This window comes from Abramis brama (genome assembly GCF_963993115.1).
Source record: "Abramis brama genome assembly, chromosome: 5".
Lineage (NCBI taxonomy): Eukaryota > Metazoa > Chordata > Actinopteri > Cypriniformes > Leuciscidae > Abramis > Abramis brama.
This window is the reverse complement of record NC_139967.1, coordinates 42,590,872-42,610,949: the sequence shown is the minus strand read 5'-3', so window position 1 is coordinate 42,610,949 and position 20,078 is coordinate 42,590,872. Positions and strand designations below refer to the sequence as shown.

At 37.7% G+C, this 20,078-nt stretch overlaps 1 protein-coding gene across 3 annotated transcripts in view; it reads right to left on the bottom strand.

Moving 5' to 3' along the window:
- The window catches only part of doc2b (double C2-like domains, beta), a 223,447-nt gene that overhangs the window by 14,304 nt on the left and 189,065 nt on the right, over positions 1–20,078 (bottom strand). For all 3 annotated transcript variants that reach the window (XM_084113642.1, XM_084113643.1, XM_084113641.1), the window contains exons 11-12: positions 12,415–12,489; positions 10,224–10,333 (exon numbers count right to left, since the gene is read on the bottom strand). In XM_084113642.1, coding sequence (XP_083969768.1) covers positions 10,224–10,333; positions 12,415–12,489 — 185 coding nt within the window. The remainder of the gene's footprint in view (positions 1–10,223; positions 10,334–12,414; positions 12,490–20,078) is intronic.

Below are 20,078 nucleotides of genomic sequence, written 5' to 3'. Positions count from 1 at the left end.
GATTATGCCTGACTATGGTACGGTGTATGTTTAATACCAGCTGTCCTCTTGGATAAATGTGCAGGAAGTTCAGGGATTTTTGTTCAATGCAATCACAGTACATTGTGTTTTTCTGTGTGAGCTGGATATATTTGTGCATGGCCTTGAATTTGCAAAGACATTTCTGAATAATGTGGGGTAGAAAAGTCCAAATTTGTCAGATGTAAAAGCAATGGTGCTTACTAAAATATATTCTAAAAATAAATAAATAAATATATAATTACTGCAATTAATACACAGACACGTTGTTGTGATTTTGTTTATTCTCTGTTTTGGGTGAGTTTCAGTTTGGTTTCAAATGTTGGTGTTCTGTTTCTATGGTTTCACATTGATTTGATTATGTGTCACACCTGTTGTTAGTTTCGTTGTTTCATTCACCTGTGTATTTATAACCTTGGTTTTGCTTCAGTTTCTGTCCGTTCTCGTCATGATTAAACTGGTTGTTCTGTTCACCGTGGTTTTTTTTGGCAGTGTGCTCTGTTTCTTTTGTGTTTAAATAAATTGGACTGATGCAAGTAAATCCAGCCTTTTATTACGTTTTGTTCTCAACCAACGCTGACACACATACAGTACTGTTCAAAGGTTTGGGGTTATGGCTTTTTTTTCTTGTAAATTAATCTCTTTACTCAGCAAGTAATTCTATTTCAAATAAATGTTTTTCTTTTGAACTTTCAATTCAATGAATCCTGAAAAATATTTATCACTGTTTTCACAAAAATATCAAGCAGCAAAATGTTTTACAATTTTTTAACAGACAATAAGAATAAATGTTTCTTTAGCACCCAATCAGCATATTAGAACGGTTTCTGATTACTGATATAGTCACATTTTGAATGTAAAGTAGGAATTTTATACATTTAACTCACTAGAACGTTCAAAATCTGCATATATATGTTGAAATTGGTTGAACACATTAAATGAGTTCTCACTTTCATTCATGAAATAAATTACACTATTCTAGTGAGTTAAATATGTTAAATTACTACTGAAAATATTAGTGGGAAGTAAAATGTGAGAGTTCATGAAGATGGCCAAATTATAATGACATCCAAGAAATGTAATAGAAATTTAGATCAGGCATATTTTGAGCTAAAAGAACGCTGAGAGGACGATAAATAAACTATGCACATACATCTCGTGATTTGAGATTGGAAGAGGACAGGGTTCCTGCTGTTAAAAAAAGATTTTCTAATGGCTTCCTATTGTATTTCTCTTTGTTTTAATGTGCAAAGATAATTCCTGTTCATAAAACAAGAAAAATAAGAGGTGAAGCATATCTAGCTGAATTTAATTGTCTGTAAACATTCCGGCAAATGTGTTTGCAAATAGTATTCTTGTATTCTTAAAGCACAAGTGTTAATGGCTTTCTTTGGTATAAAGGCATGAGAGGTGTGCCACTTGTGAGGGTAATTTGGCTTTGAATAGAGCTGTCACTGTCTGAGATGATGTTGGCAATAGAGGTACGCCTTTTCAGATAAATCACATGCTTTCATAGCCACAGGAGGAGTTCACCATAGATCGCCACTAAAACACCACTTTGATGTTCATCAGCGGCACATGCAGATCGCCGGCAAATGAGGTATGGTGAATAATGGGAAAGACTGAATGCTAGAGTGAGATAACACCTCAGAGCTCCATTGTGTGAAAGTGTGAAAGACTGAAGCCTGACATCATGTACATGTCTGACTTACACTCTATAGGAGAAGCTGTGGGTCTCTTTGTGAAGCTGTCCATAAAGTTTTCCCTGAGATTCTACATACATCTGCATATTTGCTGCTCCTATATTTTTATTTTCCTATATAACTTGACTCCCCAAATCCTCTAAAACAAGGGGTTTTAAACGTTTGATGCCAAGGATCCCTAAATGAAATCATTGCTTTGTGAGTCACTGCCTTCTAAATTGTAAAAGCAGTTATAAGCTTTCATAAATAAAGAATTGTTTGTCATTTATACTGTGTGAGTTCAATATTAGTCTGATATATTACACGTATTTTTAAATGAAATAATTGGCTTTTATATTTGTCACTGTAAACCAGTGATTCTCAAAGTGTGGGATTCTCCCAAAAAAAAAAAAGCTGTTGCAACGGTGTTTAAGTGCGCTCTGCCTTTATAAAGCAGCACTGAACACACATCCACTGAATAGTTCTTCTTCAGACCGTGAACAAGCCTGACATAAAAGTTCCTCGCCATAGAAAAGCAGCTCTTCATCGAACGGCATCACAAGCTGCTATTGTGAATGCGCCGCTTTCCAGCAAGAAAACGTACAAGAATCTGAGCTCGAGGCGACCGCCAACAGAGCTCACTGCAGCCACTGATTATATATTGCTCATACAAAGCATCACTGAAATATGTGCATTTTTTTGTTTATTTAAATTAAAAGTTAAGTTCTGATCTATTATTGTCTCTTTCTGTTATATTTTTCAATATTTCAATGACATTAAAAAAGTGAAACTATTGCATTGCAGGTGTTTTTCCTTGCACTTTTTTTTTTAAATATAAAAAAAATCTTTATTTTTATTTTTAGTGAAATTATTTTGCGCCAGAATTAAAAACATTTTTTAAAGGGGGCGTGACCAAAAAAGTTTGAGAACCACTGCTGTAAACCAAACTTAAATTAAATTATTATCTGGAAAGTATTTACTTTGCTTCAAGTTACATTTTTATTAAAAAATTCAGGTTCTATGTCAGAGCGCCGGCTCAGTATTGGCGCTCACGTGAACAGCATTAGAGACTGACATGGAAGGGAATGTATTTGTTAATAAAGTCATTCTTTTTTTTGGGGGGTGGGGGTTTGTGCACAAAAGTATTCTCGTCGCTTCACAACATTAAGGTTGAACCACTGTCGCCACATGGACTATTTTAACGATGTCTGTCTTTACTACCTTTCTGGGCCTTGGAAGTGGAAATAATGTTTCAGTCTATGGGGCGGTCAGAAAGCTCTCTGATTTCATCAAAAATATCTTAATTTGTGTTCCGAAGATGAACAAAGGTCTTACGGGTTTGGAATGACATGAGGGTGAGTAATTAATGCCGTAATTAAAAAGTTTGGGTGAACTAACCCTTTAATTGTGTGAAGGCACTGAGTTGTATAATGTCTGTTGCATAATCCAAAATTTTTAAACATTGGATTATGCAAAATAATAAAATTAAATGTTTGCCAAAACAAATTAACGGAAAGTTTATCCTTAAGCCTTGCCAATTTAAATATTCAAGCAAGAAGATGCGAAATAACTCAATTTGGTACTCGCTCTGTGAGAAGTTTAGTGCATACACATCCAAAGCAAGCGCCCGGAAGGCCAAATCTCAGACAGTGTGAATACTGAATTCTCAGTTTAGTTGAGTTCTCTTTCGTTGCTTGTTGTGCTTGAATGGACTTGAATTCACACAAAATGATATCAAAATGGTCATCTTGGCGAGTATCCTAGTAAACACAGTCAGTTATGGATTAAGTGAACGTAAACCGTTGAGAAATAAAACACGTGTGTACCAGTGTATTGGATCCATGCAGCTCTTAAAGTGACAGCAGCCTAATATTCCTGCTTCGCTGCTGTTTGTTTTAATGTTAATCAAACAACAAAAGACTGATTGACTGAATAACCTTTGTAACTTTAATGAGGAATAATATATATAAAATTTAAACAGCAGTGTTATCTTCCATTTAATTACTTTATTCAATTTCTGTAACTGAGAACTACTGTTAGGCCTACCTGAAAAGCACTGTTTATTTCATATCTTTGTTCTGTTGTATTTCTATTGGCCTGTTGAATATTAAATGGATCCAATCCATGTTCAATGTAGATGATGCAGCAGTAAACTAGCTAGTATACTTTGATGCATGCATTTTTGAACTTTGCAACAGTAATCCATTTTAATGAGTAGCTGTAACACAGTAGCTGCGTTAAAATGGTTAATGGTCAAAAAAAGAATAACAATCATGTGCGCGAGCACACGCAAACACAAACACACACACACACACACACACACACACACACACACACACACAAATTATTTTATTTGAATTTATTTAGTAAAAAAGATTATTCGAGTATGTTTTACAAGAAAATACTATTTCAGACTTTCTATTTCTATTTCAAAATGTCATGTTCAATTCAATGTGTTAATTGCCATTCCTTCCTAATTATTTGTGAAAATGGTTTCAATTATTTTCAGTGTTAAACCTCTAAACTACTCGCTGGAGCACATTAGGAATTAAAAGAGATTTTGTCCCTTTCTGTTTCTCTTTATGCCCATCTCTTTTCATTTGTACCCTCCATTCAGAATGATCGAGAGCAGACAAGTTTGAGTCAGACATAAGACGACAATTTTATCACTGGGATGTAGGCTCAGACCGTCAGGGCTTTATTGAGGAAATTGAAGGCACTATAAAGTGCCAGAACGCTGCTTGAGGAAAAATAATAAAAATGTAGTTTTTATAAACACTACAGGTGAGACGCTGAATATGCCAGTGCCTGGAGTTTATTTACGTGAAGGACAAGAGCGATCCCTAAAGGAACCGCCTATGAGGGAGACTTTCGGTTTCCATGGAAACTGGCTAAGACAGCCTTAAAGAAAAGCAATGGTGAATCATCAGGTGGTTACTCCCCGACCCACATGTCTGCAGACGCACACGCATACGTCTGTACCTCATCTCAAAACCATAAAACTCCTTTAAGGATTTCAGTCAACTTGTCAATATGACCAGATTATATCAACAACAGACTCCTCTAAAATTCTAATTCTCTAAAAACATTAAGCCTTAAACCCTCATCCCAGGCCCAAGTTAAAGGAGACATATCATGCTTTTAAATCGTTCCTTTTTACATATAAATCATACATTTGTAGTCTATATAAAGCGGAACTGCAATGCTTGGGTCTGAATTCCTCATTATTATAGCTCCACAGGACCCTTTTCTACCCCCTTTCTGATGTGCGTCTGAGAGCAACTCGTTTTGGTGCGGTCTCTTTAAATACAAGAGACGGTGATGTCTTGTTTACACTTTCGCCTGGCTCCGAAGAGAGAGAGTGCGCTCGCGCGACCGGGTCTCTCTCTCTCTGCTCGTTCTTTCAGTTAAACATGCGTCCTGTCACAAGCGCAGCAGTTCATCTACATTAGACGGTGTAATGAAGCATGTGGGTTACTACATCCAACAACCGAACATTTTAACTTACCCTCTCGTAACTTCTGCATCCTTTAGCTTGGACTACAAAATTGCAGCGAGAAATAAAAATGGCGGATTGCTCGAAGTGGTGGGCCGGAAGTCAATGTCCTTATTTGGCAGTTCCGCTGCAAATACTGTGACATAATAGTTCAAAAAACGTCATAGAGAACAGAAAAATCGGAACAGGTTGAAAAATATGACCAAAACAGAATATAAAGATATCAACGAAGCACCTGAAGAGAATAATTTCAACTTTTCTGTACTTCTAAACACTCCAAATATACAACAAAATGCATTTAAGGGCTAAAAAAGTGGATTTAGCATGATATGTCCCCTTTAAACCTTTCTAAACTGTAAATCACCCAGCGTCACCTCCCTCTAGCTGTGTTGAATGAACCTGTTACTGCACCGCTTACGAACAGAAATGTGACCTTTGAAGCGTAGACTCTCTGCCTCATTAATTCACTCTGAGTCCAGACAAATCTGGGAGCCACCAAACACAGAGCTGCAATCTCAACGGGAAAAGCCAGCAAGTCGCACAATAACTCCCTGCTCTTGCTAACTCTGGCCTGTCTAGACGACTCCATCATGGGTTGGTGTTCAAGTTTTTAGCATCTTGCAGCCTCAGATTTTGCTCAGGAAAGAGAGACTGGAGGTCACATTTTCTTAACTACCATCTATCACCCATCGTTTGGTATAAACCTACAGTGTTTAAGTGTCAATTGTAATAGTTCCATTAAAATAAATGCATTGAGAAAGAATAGTAGAAAGAATAGTATATTAAATACAACTCAATAATATAACCAATTTATCCGAAATACTAAATCAACAATATCTCAAAGTAATCAACTGCTTTAATACTTAAAGGCATGGCAGGCAATTTGTTCCAGAAACAGTTTTTGTTATTCGGGTTGAAAGTTTCTTTTCACATCCTGATAACAATCACCAAGTTAAGTGGTCTAAATGTATTTATATGTATATATCTTGTCTGTGGAAGGCTTATAAAATGTTTGTCCAATCATTGCATTCAGTCCGAATGGGATGACACAATGTCCTACATGCCTGTCAACTTATGCATTTGCATACCTCTGTGCACCAGTTCACGCAGATATCACATGTCATTAATGTTTCAATCACTCAATAATTTTTTTTTTATCACATTAAATCATATTGTTTAACTGACAAAATGTAGAGGATTACAATTATCCCCAATCAGTATTCTATACTATTATTCATGGGCTTATGAAGTGAGACAAAAAAGCACAAACGTGCTGTGTAACACGAGATTGAACCTCATTGGTTCTCACACGTCAAGCGAACGTGCTTGAGCTTCCGTTTACCACAACTGAGTTGATGAATGTTTATATGTGAATAAAAGCCTAAATTCAATCTGTTCATCAAAGAAAACACAGATTTCATCAAAAAGATCTTAATTTGTGTTCCGAAGATGAACGAAGTCTTACGGGTTTGGAACGACTTGAGGGTGAGTAACAATGACAGAATTTTAATTTCTGAGTGAACTAACCCTTTAATAGTGTCTTATCTTTTAGTCATATGATAGTCAAATGAAAATGTATGAGATCCAATAAACTGGTATTAAGCTATCTGGTCACAGTATTGGGACATTAGATAATATTTCTCCTCATTCCAGAGGACATTTCTATATACTGGTGCATATGAGACAGAGACTGATGGTAGGTATAAAAAACCTCAGAATAACAACTTCCTTTGCAAGCAGTTTTCTATTGGAAACCTAATCCATATTAAGTAAGAGTTAATCAACACCAAATTGAAATCGGATTCCCATTTAATGCTTTGTCAGCCCATATAAATGGTTCACACTGAAAAAGACCAAAAAGTGCTCTGTCAGTAATCAATGGCCATTTTCTGTACAAGTTGCCAACAGCAAGTGCAGCATTGAAGTGTATGTGTGCAGAATATTAGTTAAATTAACTATACAACATTGTTATTTTAATTTACTGACATTTATTTCATTAACCATGATAAGATTTAATCAAAATGTTTGTTTAATGTGTATAGCTTGCTAGACCTCATTATCTGACACATTAAACCCTTTTCTTACATTTGCAACATTTAACTAGAAAGACAATGCCAAGTGGGTTATCTACTCAGGCAACTTGGTTAATCTGCTTTTAATGGATTTGAGGGATATTGTGAGTGTAACAGCTGTTATGTAATGATACACACAAGTGGAAACTAATGTTACTCTGTGGTGTAATCTTTACTGCCACTTTGTCTGTGCTATTATCCTAATGCAGCATTTCAATCACCGCACAGGGTTTCAATGCAAACTAAACAATCAAGCTCCGTGAAAATCAACACATGCTACAGTTTGCGATCATGTTTGCGAGGCATTAAATGTCACTCAGAAAGGGCCAATGATATCTCAGCTGGGGTGAAATCACCAGGCAACATCATGTATAAAGGGGGAGGCCAAAATAACGAACATGACATGAAAAACTTTCAAATGTTTGCAAAGGTGAGTCATGATAGGCTGATTAGCGGTTAGCACTGAGTCTGAAGACCTCTAGCAATTTCCACTTTGAATTATGACGCAAGACAACAATGTAAATTATGTAAAATGTCTTACACAGATTCACAGTTACATCACTGCATTTGCATTATGGCATTTGTGTTATTAAGGAGGCAGAAAAACAGTGGTATCGTGGAGGAAAACGGCAAGATCCACGAAATAAATCTTGTGCTTTTGGATGATGGTCTTCATTTTTATAGAATACCACCGTCAAAGACGCACTTTGAAGCTCAACACAAACATATATGGTTGGAAGCCATTAAACAGACATACTGGACTGTTGAAACCTGTGATGATTAGCCTGCATTTAAAGCATGAATTTGATGAAAACAATAGATCTACACAATATTCACATATCCAGTTCATAGAGGGCATATTGTATTAGCCCTGCTGCTGTTACATCATAACAAAATATTTAAACCTATTGTTAGGGATAATCTGAGTTTGTGTTTGGATGAGTTTTGTGTTATGTTTCAATTCTGTGCCTCAGTTTTCTCTCATTTGTCTGTTTCAGTTAGCTTCCTAGGTTACAAATGGTTTGATTAAGTTGTCACAGGTGTTTCACGTTTCTTTGATTGGTTTGTTCGGTCTATTTAAGCCCAGTGTTTCTTTCAGTTCATTGTCAGTTCTACTTCGCATTTTAAATTGGTTGTTCCTGTTGTTAATAAAATGAAGACTGCTGCATTTAGATCCTTTTCTCATTATTGCAACCAATTTGTGACACCTATAACATTTAAGTATTACCATATTGACTTTTTTGCAAGTTTATATCTTAAAATTCTGACTTTATAACTCGCAATTGCGATTCACAATTCTGAGAAAAAGGTCAGAATTGTAAGATATAAACTCGCAATTCTGAGAAAAAAAAGTCAGAATTGAAAGATATAAGTCACAATTCGGAGGAAAAAAAAGTCAGATTATCAAGTTTATGTCTTGCAATTCTATTTTTTCTTTGCAGAATTGTGAGAAATATCCTTGGAATTGCGAGAAAAAAAGCACCAAAAATGGTCCGTTAACTATTTTGGATTGTAAAGTTAGCGTTTCATGCATTCAAAACTATTTTCTTTTTTCCTGGCAACATTTTGTTGGAATTTCTTTTCATATTGACTTCAGTTGTTCACCCCACATTCTAGCAACACCACTGAGGATATTTGAATAGCATCTGTCTAAACAACAAAATGTCGTAAGTTTCACCACTTGTTTCCAAGGCCAATGTGCATCATTCACCCTACTTTTTACATCCAAAAACATATTTAGAGAAAACCAATGGATGCTTTCTATGCCCTGTTTCTGTTGACAAAGAAAATCTAATGGCATGAGCAGCCAGCTAATTTGAGTAATTAGATCCAGATAATTGCTCTGCAGGGTCACATAACGTCCAAGAAATATGATGCAATTTTACAGGATAAAAGCAAACACTGCTTCGTCAATATACTGCCATATTCCTGAGTGCCGATACACTGACGCAGGAACAGAGAGGTTTCATGAAGACCCCAGAAACCAGATCTAAACATGATGTAAGCTTTCAGTTTTAGAGGACAGCGTGAGAAGTAAATTTCAACCTCCTTCACTGGTCCTTCAACTGGAGGCTTTTAATTTTTATGAATGCCATAACACCTCACTACACTCTATAGCAGCGATCCAAGAATCGTTGAAGGCAAATGGTTGTTCTGCTTGTAATTAGGTCTCAGGCTCAGCACTACATGGGGCTTGGAGTGGACCTGACCCACCCAATTACAACTGGATCATGGGAATCATGTAACCATGGACACTTAATTAAAAAAAATACATATTCTTTATTTTTCTTATTAAAGTAGGACCTTAGGTCAGTCACCACTGGCATTTTTGAAAAGCCCTCATTAAACTTAAGTTGATTTGCTTCGCGTGCCACTTTCTCTGATATCCTTTTCTTTTTATCCCACCTATACGTCATGTGAATGAACCTAATGTTTTTTTTCTCTCAATTTGTAGCAAATAAGTAGGTTACACTTTATTTCGATGGTCCACTTTAGACATTCTACTAGCAATAAGTAACTTTGCAGCTACATGTCAGCTAACTCTCAGAGTATTAACAGACTGTAATAGACTGATAGGTTAGGGTTAATAGAATATGTTGACATTCTTGCAAAGTTAGTCAGTAGAATGTCTGTTGGTGGAGCATCGAAATAAAGTGTTAGAAGATATTAAACAGACAGTCTACTAATACTCCAATGGCTGGTAGTTGACATGTAGTTGCAAAGTTACTTATAGTTAGTAGAATGTCTAAAGTGGACAAGTGAAATAAAATGTTACCCAAATCTGTCTTTTTAGGTACTCAACCCTTCGCTAAACTCCACTAAGTCACTTCTTTATGATGGATAAGCTTTTGTCATTTCCAGTGGCAACTTCACAAAAATAAGTTGAGAGTTTTGCAGATGCCTTGACATATCAAATTCAAACAAGTAATGAATGTATAGATTGTGACTGGATACCTGAGTGTTTTGCGAACCATATCTTCATCTGTTATTCCATAATACGTCAGGGTCTCACTCCAGACAGGGTTGAGTGTGTTACGTAGGGTCTTGGTGCGGAGCTTATTGGCCTAGAAGAAATGATAGATTTGCTTGTAGATTAGTGGTTGTGTTCACTGGCACTCTTTAGTCTTTATTCTTAGCACAAGCTAAGAATATACCAGACCTTCCATTTCACCATGTCAGGCAAATCAGGGGTTTAAACTCTGTATTTAAACATGCGCCAAGTTTTGGTAACAAGGTTGCAAAATGGAAAATCACGCTTAAAATTAATGGTAAATAAAACAGCTCATATAACATTTAGTTATACACAGTTTGACACTCCAAGACTTACAGCTTTCCAAGTATTTTATTAAGCTTGAGCACCTTCTTGAACCATTTATTGAAAAAGGAGAAGAAAAGAGTGTCAGACACTATGCTGTTCCGTGTTCATGGAAAAATGATTAAAGCAGGTGTGATTAACACCTGAGTCTTTGTTTCATCTAGCACATCTGTGAGGTGTTTCCTAATCCTAATGGGGTAACTCTGATATCCTATCCGATTCGATTACTCTGTAACCCTGTGAAGGAGAGTTCGGCTCTACTGTAGGACATATGATCCATAAAGAAGGAGGATGACTTAGAGAAGTCTTATGCTGTCAGTAGTTAAGTGGATTGTTGGCAAGATGAGCAAGGAGGGTACAGGTCAAAAACAGATCATAATGAGATGCATGATGGTAATTTGTAGCACACAGAGGTTGGCCAGTGACAAGGAAAAACTTAATTTAGATCTTAAGGTAGTGTTTGTTTCTTGAAGTAAGTTTATGGGAAAAAAATGATTTTAACAATTTTTAACGATCTAAGCGCATGGTCTAAAGTGCAAGTGCACTTAGTGTGTGTCAGAATCCATTTTTGCTAGTTTAACGACAGGAAAAAGGTCTAAAAGGGTTGTCCCTATTCTCTTAATGAGTAATGGGTGTGTTTTGGGCGTAACGTGCAAAAAAACAATCAGAGTCTCATCTCCCATTCCCATTCAGTTGCGCTCACGTCATTGCGGATTCGCTATATACATAGTGGAATTGCAAGCGGAAAAACTGAACGCTTTTCTAGCGAGGAAACGGATCTGCTCATGCGCGAGGTTAAAGCACGCAAGCAGACCATCTACGGGACAAAGTGTACACATGTTGTGCACCCGCCTATAGGCGCTTATTACTAACGCGCTCTTTAAATAAAAAAAATATTGCGCCATTGACTTTAGAACAGGTTTTTGTCGATCAATGGCGCAGTCTATTTCAGTTGCCTCAAAATAGTAACGCACCAACAATGCGCCTGAACACACCTCGTTTTCAGACCAGGCACAAATGCATTTGCTATTTAAACAACGTGGCGCAGGGCGTGAAAATGATAACTGCGTCAGGCTGAAACTAGCAGAAGAAACTTGCGTCGCGCCTGGCGCCGCATTGCACCGGGTGTATGATAGGGCCCATTAAATTAAACATCTCAGACTCAAGAGACTGAAGTAACTTCAGCCGTCTGCATTCTGCCCGTAATTTTTGTCATCAGAAGGGTTCATGCCCAATTTTTGTCAAGGCGGATGGTGCAAGCAAGGTGAATGTTGAGACAGAAATGGCAATACGCACAGTTGTGGTGTACTTTGAGTTAGTCGCAGAAGAGTGCAATGAAACAAACAGAATGAAACAAAACAAAGCAACATATCCTTCTCTATTGTTTTTGTTTTGTTTTCCTTATTACAGTATAAACTTTGCATGCAATGGCGGATCTGCTACTTTTCTTCTTCTATCCTTCCGAGCGAATGTCCTGTAAATGGTCTGATGTCTGGTAGAATATAAAAAAGTATCTATCCATCCATCAATCTAAATTTTTTAGGAATTTCAATTGTGAACACAAACAGACACCTCCAGCAATTTACCTTACATCTGATGTAATTTCAAATGCAATTTTAACTATATGGACGTTGAACAGTGATAGACAGTACCTCGTTTAACATTGTCTGTTTTAACATGTTTTAAAGACTGTATTGATAATCAGAATCTTCATTAAAACAACTATCCCCTGGTTGAGAACCACTGCCTTAAAACATACAAATAATATAACTACAAGCCTCTTTGGAATGTATAAAACAATGCATCTCCAAGTGGTGAGCAGGCACATACCTTACTAGCTCCAGGCAGCAGGTGCAGCTTAACATAGGGATCTGACAACCCATTGTGATCCATTGGTTTGAGTCCCTGAGAGACAGGGAGAAAAAAAAAAGTGTGACTTATGAAAAACAACCACTTTTAGACATCCTGTGAAGTCAACAGCATAAATCACCATGTCAGCCTGATAGATTCCACAGGTTTTAGATATCCAATTCATGTCGAACTCTTGCTTTTTCTAACAAGACGTAGCGTTTCAAATCCAGCCAAATAAGCTAATTAGAAATGCTGGAGGTGATGTCGTGCCATGACAGCAGAGCACTCTCCTGCAGCTCTTAGCTTTCTATTAACATGCAGTTTAGAAATGGCAAAAAGCTCAAGCACTTTGTTGGACACGGCATAAAAAGCCCAATCACCGCAGTAATATCAGACATACAATCATCCAAAATTTGATTTGAGCAATTGTGTTGGTGCCAATAATAATAATAAAAAAAGATGCTGTATTTTTACATAGGTATGCTTTCTGAAATTTTGTTTATAATCAGCTCTCATAAGATTCAACCCGAGAGTATGTTTTTTTTTAATAGCTATTTAAACAGCCTTGGGGTCTCTGAGGATCCACATTAAACATGAGGGTTGTGAATTAACTATTAAGTCGCAAAGGATTTAGAGTAAATATCAATACAAAGCTAGACAACACTGTCTGCTGTCAGAGAGTATGTGAGGCAAACATTGATCTTATTGAAAACCTCTGCAACACCTGACACCCATCATCTGCTCTGCTCTACTGCTTAATTACCGACTTTGTAGTGGGATTCAGTGAGGTAGCATTGGACTTTGGATGCGTAGGGCTGTGTAGTTCTTGAGGCCCATCAATATCACAGAGGGTATAACTGAATAATGCAATATAAATTAATTTTTTCCATCACATTCACAGTCGGATAAAAGCACTGCTGTCTTCCAGAAACCTTGTGGGGAATGTCGTTGATTAAGGGAGCATGATCCACACAAAGTCTGGATTTACCTTTGTGGTCCAAATGATGGTTTTCATTTTAGCTGTCTGCATAATGCAACTTTGCAGCACAATTTAAGAAAAGTGTTTATAATCTTCAGTAAACAACAGCCAAGTGTGTTTTTGCACTAATTAAATCAAGTTTATTCCCACAGAGAGCTACTGCTGAAAGAGCTTCAGGTCTTTCCAGAGACGTCTGGCAGAAAATCATATTTCTTTAAAGGCTCAAGAAAAGTTAGTGAGAGAAAGAAAAGAAAAAATAATCAAAGGACATGATTTTTCAGTTTTAATAGTGCTGTAAATATATAAAAATTTGGTTACACTTTATTTTAAAGTGTCCTTGTTACAGTGTAATTATACATTTAAGTATTGAGTAATATTTATCAACAACATGTAAGTACTGGGTAATATAAAGTAAGTATATAGTACGTACATGGGGAACATGACTGTAAAATAAAGTGCAGTTTTGGTTTAGGGTTAGTGTTAAGTGATATTGCAGCAGTTCTTAGCTGGTTTTCTCATTAACACTACGGTTCTGTGCAAAGATGACCTGGAATTAACTTACAAATAAATGTAATACAGAATATCTTTCTCCAGCATTTACTCATATCTTTTTTTCCAAGTCTGTGCATTGAACATATCATGGAGAACTTCTGGCTACTCCAGACAGTGTTTAGAAAGACCACAGAACAACAAGAAGTGGCTTAAACACATTTGTCTAATCTTATAAGTAAACATGTTAAAACCAATTACAGCCTTGAGTCTGTGCGCGTGTGGTTCTCTATCAGCTTTGCACATCTGGCCACTGCAATTTTTCCTCATTCATTCTCCCATTTTGCAGAGATGGACATCATGAGAGAACAGCAAGTTCACCTATAAATTCTTGGATTGAGTTGTGGACTCTGAAACAGCCAATCCAGGACATAAACGTTGTTGTTTTTCAGTCAGTCCTGTATATCTTGCAGACTTCATCACGTTTTCCTCTGGGATTTGCATTGTTTTAGCTTTTTTACAAGCCTGCCAGGCATTCCCACAGCATGATGCTGCCACCACCGTGCTTCACCATGGGGATGGAGCAGCGTTCTGATGCGCAAAGTTCGGCTTATGCCAAATATGCCGTTTATTCTAATGTACAAACATCTCCGTTTTGGTCTCATCAGACCACAGAAGCATCTTCCAGACGGCTTCAGAGTCTCCCACATGCTGTGCCAAGATATCATGACATTTTTGTTTAATAGCGAATTTCTCTTTGACAGTCTCCCATTAAGAGCAACAGTTGAATATGCAATCTCTACAACCACACAACCTCTGAAGCTTTTAATTAAATGCTGTTCTTTTGAACTTTCTATTCATAAAAGAATCCTGATATATCACGGTTTCCACAAAAATATTAACCAGCACAATTGTTTTCAGCATTGATGACAATGTTTCTTGAGCAGCAAATCAGCATATTAGAATGATTTCTGAAGGATCATGTGACACTAAAGACTGTAATGAGTAATTACTAATTAATGAGTAATGATGCTGAAAATGCTTTTCCATCACAGGAATACATTACATTTTCAAATATATTAAAGTAGAAAGCAGTTATTTTAAAATTGTAATACAATTTCACAATAATACTATTTTTACTGTATTTTTTATCAAATAAATGTAGCCTTAGTGAACATAAGAGACTTCTTACAAAAATATTTAAATAATCTAACCGACCGAAAAATAAATGTTTAATGGTAGTGTACATTATCTCCTACTTATTTCAGATCGCATTGCAGAGTAAAATGAAAAAGTGTTTCTGTTGATAAGTGGTATAAAAACTAAACTAAGTCGAAAACAACAAAATATAAAAAGGCCACTACTTTTTATACACACTGCACATACTAAACATAGCACTGAATCAACTTTCACTATTTTTCTGTTAGGTCAGAAGCAGGGCTTGACATTAACACCTGCCAAATGCGAGTGGATTTCAGCAGTGGCGTGTAACACACTCACTCCTACTAGCCACTTTGGTGGGTTTAATTTTATACATAATGTATACATTTTTCAATTGTAGTCTTTTAAAAAGGCATCTGAAATAATAAACTAAGTGCAATGTAGTGTTGTAAAAAAAATATAGATTTTTCAAAAATATACTAATTTTCCACAGAATAGTTACACGATACCAGCTGCGCTTTCTTGCTCTCTCATCTCTCCGACAGCGAGTTGACACACAAACCCGCCTCCCCTCACTCATGTGCTCCGGATGAATATTGTTTGTGTTGCAGGGCTTGAATTTCGATGTGGGATTGCACAATGCGCATAATTTGACTCATTCCCACAGATTTCGTGCTCACACCCAAAGTGTGCACACATAAAGCCGCCTCTCAGCACTAAATTGAGTTCTTTTCTTCTGCTTATTGCACTTAAACAGTCGAATAAACACACAATAATGTCAAAATGCCAGTCCTGGCAAGTATTCACGTAAACACAGTTGAGAAAGAAAACGCATGTGTAACAGTATAATGGGTCCGTGCGTCAGGTCTTAAAGTAGCCTAATATACCTCCTAATATAACGAAATTTTGGGGATAATATTTAAAATATATATATGGCAGTTTTTCCCCATGGTATCGACTTTAAAATTGTGGCCAGTGAAAATGCTGAGTGGCTAGTAACTTTGGAAAACCACTAGTCACAGTGGCTGGTGGTCAAAAAAGTGAATGTCAAGCCCTGGTCAGAAGGCCTATTGAATTTTAGCATTTGAACATCACAAGCTAAAACAAGCCACACACAAAATGATTTCAATATAGATTCAGCATATTGTGCAAGTATGTATCCATGCTTCAGTGATGCATTTCGTTTCCCAGCAGGCTTTCTCTCAGGTAGGATTCCTGGACGGTCCTCCAGACGCCGCTGTGTGCAGTCATGTGTGAGATGAGCAGATATCAGAGAGCCAGAGAAAGGGCCGGGCTCTCCAGCCTAACATACAAGGGCTGTCAGAACCACAATCCTAATTAGTTATTTTCTGCTTCTGTGAGCTATACAGTGTAAACTTGTCAAAGAGGCTTGCAGGGGCTTCACACCTCTCTCTCTCCACTTTTGTTTAGCTTGTGGGTACGTGGAGGAAAGAGCATAAAGACATAAATAATCATTGTTGCATTTTACACAACAACAACAACTGAGAAATAAAACAAATGAACATGAGGGGGTGTGAGAAAACTCTCAGTCTCTGACAAGTTCTCTGCATGGGCAAAGGAACATGGCAGGAGGGGTGACGGACAAAAAAAGTGCCTAGTCTAGTCAAAGTAAATCTTTTGTTGGACTGTGATACTAGCATAAGTAGCATTTTTTCCCCCCCAGAGGTTTTAGAAAAACATCTTTACATATAGTTTTGTAAAATGCACCTGAAGCGTGACCAAACCAACTGGGTTGGGATTTCTTCCATCACAACCTGTCTTTCATTATAGAAACAAATGAGAAAATTAGTCATTATTAATACTTTTTGCAGAGACTCTCACCCCAAAGTACTGCACGCCATTGGTTAAGCAAGAAGTTGACATGTCAGGCCACTAAAACAAACAGCACAGTTCCCACGTTCAAATATGCATACTTCCCTGCGACACAGTATGCAAACCGTTAAAAAGTAAAACGAGAAGTATAGCACCTTAAGGGTATATATTACTACTCTAAGGAACTAATGTGCATATTTTAGGGGTAGATTGTCTCTTTAAGCGTACTGCCCCGGTGACAAGCGATTGTGCCTATGAAGGTACAATTTTTTATTACACAACAGTGTAATATGTCCAGATATGTATTCATCTCACACACGTGCATACCAACATAACACAAGATCTTCTCTCATCTAATTCAACATAGGACACAATGTGCATAGCCTGGCAAAGACACAGCATGTGTTTACACGGCCTAGGAAGTCAACCAGCATAAAACTGGTCAAGGAGAAGTGTTTTTATCATTAAAAAAACACACACTTCAGCTTTGACAAAAGCTTGTCAAAAATGTAAATATCCTTTGTGTATTTCTCTCATTCAATATCAGTCATTCAGCTCTTCCGAGTTATTCCCTCCTGCTTGTGGCCCATCACAGGACAACCCGTGTGCATCAGTCTCTTCAGAGCTACAAAGCAGTTTTCAAAGATCCACAGGTCTGCTCGGCTCTATGTGATTGTGTTTGTGAGTATGTTTGTGTGTGCGTGCAGAGACTGCAGATGGTCGTTCTCTTTGAAGGTACTGCAGCTGAAACAGCCTCTGAGGTCCACTCCACTATAGAAGAGGACTGACGCAACCCGTAACCAAAATAAGGGCAAGCACAAAACTGAACCTCGCTTTCACCATACATATGCGTTTTCCATCTCCCAACTGCCATGAATCCACTTCCAATACACCTAAAATGGTTCGATTAGGCAAACCCTTGGAGTATATATATCCTTTTGATGGTAAGAACTGAGTTATCTTCACTCAGTGTTGCACCAGGCACTCAGTGTATTTCAGGATTTGTCTTGTGTTTCAGGGCTGCATGACATATGGGTGTCTGGTAAACAGTAGCCCATCTGCTCAGAGTAGATCCATAAAGAAAAACGTCCGTGTGATTTAATACTGTGCAATGTCCCATTCTCATCTGATATTGAAGGATACGTTAAACACAGAGAAACTAAACTCTTCATCAAAGGTCTGTCTGGTACCTGCAAGCCGATTGGAGGAGGGCAAGTGGGCGTAACCTTAATGTGCTTTTGTAACGTCCCAGCTGACCTTGACTATTCAGGATAGGCAGGTCTCCTGAGAACCAAGCCAACAATAAATGTGTTATGGGGCATCCGATTGCAGTGTTGCCAGTGAATGGATGGTTGATCATAATTATGGGGAAGCAAGAGAAATGACCAGTGTGAAAGGAGATGGGCGGCATGCATCAGCGAGTGCCTGTGAAAGCCGCGTGCGCACCCACTCATTCATACCGCTTTACTTACTGCTGCCACGCTGCCAAGGATGGCATTTCCCTTCCCATCTCACAATCAATGGCTAACTAGTCAGAAATGTTTCATCTGCCAAATTATATCTCTTTATTCTTCCGCATAAACATCCTGTTGGAGAAGGTCTGCACTTAAAAATGAAAGGGACGAGATTCTGTAAAAGGGAAGGGCTGGTCGAAATCAACTCTGTTTCACAAGAGCAGATGGAGGTTCCAGCACAGATGACTCTCAATGGGTGAGAGCTGTACGGGATCCAAATGCCATTGAGCCACCTAGTACATAGCCATAATGCACAACGGAAAAACATTAGTACAGGCTGGGGGTGGGCTTGATATTCACAGGGAGGGAGGAAGTGAGAGAATAAATGCAAGAGTAACATCTTAATAAGTAGGACCCAGGGATTGTTTAACACTTTCTCCTTTACCAGTTTATTGTGGAGAGACTAAACGGCTATTTGTAGGTTGACTTTTTCCAAAGAGTGTGCATAGGGCCTCTTTCAGAACATTGCTATGTTTGTTTGAGTGGTGCAACATGTCAACTTCTGGCTCAAACACAAGATTTCACCTATGCAACGTTGGACTTTGGACATGCAAATTGTTGAGAAAAGTTGATCCTTCAGAAATCATTTTAATATGCTGATTTGGTGCTTAAGAAACATATACAGTATTATCATCATTGATGAAAATAATTTTGCTGTTTAATATTTTTGTGGAAATTATGATAATATTTTTTCAGGGTTCTTTGATGAACAGTCTCAATTGAATGCATCCATGCTGAGTTCCTGATCAAGGGTGTTGAATAGCTGTGAGGGTTAGCTTACATTAAACACTAAATGACAAGAGTGAAGAGCCTTAACCACACACAGACACACACATCTATCTTTGTGAGGGCATTCATTGACACAATGCAGTCTCTAGCTCCTTACCTTAACCTTGCCCATCACAACTAAGTGCCTAACCTGAACCCTTACCCTAATTATAACCATATCCCTAAAACTAAGTCTTGACCCTCAAACAGGCCTTTAAAGGGGTCTCAGAAAGTGAGGACTGGCCAAAATGTCCTCACTTTACTCTCTTTGTCCTCACTCTGATGGTCTAAAACTGGTCCTCACAAAGATAGTTAGTTGTACAAGTACACACACACGTTGTGTTTTCATATTTTATGGGGACTTTCCATAGACATAGTGATTTTTAAACTACACAAACTGTATCTTCTATCCCCTTACACTAACCCTACCCCTAAACCTACCCATCACAGAAAACGTTATGCAGTATTACATTTTCAAAAAACACCACTTAGTATGATTTATAAGCTGTTTTCCTCATGGGGATCAAAAAATGTCCCCACAAGGACAAGGATTTCGGATATTGCCATCTTTGTGGGAACATTTTGTCCCCATAATGTAGGGTTTACCAGACCACACACACACTTGTTTCACTATATTATAAGGACATTGCATAGACTTCCACTGATTTTATATCAGGTTAATGACATTTTATATCCCCTAACCCAACCCCTACCCCAAAACATCACAGAAAGATGCAAAACATGTTTTGGCTGATTTATAAGCATTTTTTAATTAGTGAGGACCAGTAAAATGTCCTCACTGGTTGGTTGTCATAATATTTCATCATATAAGTGGACATTTGGCCCTCACAAGTATAGCCACCCCCCACCCCCCTCCCTCTCCCTCTCCCTCTCCCTCT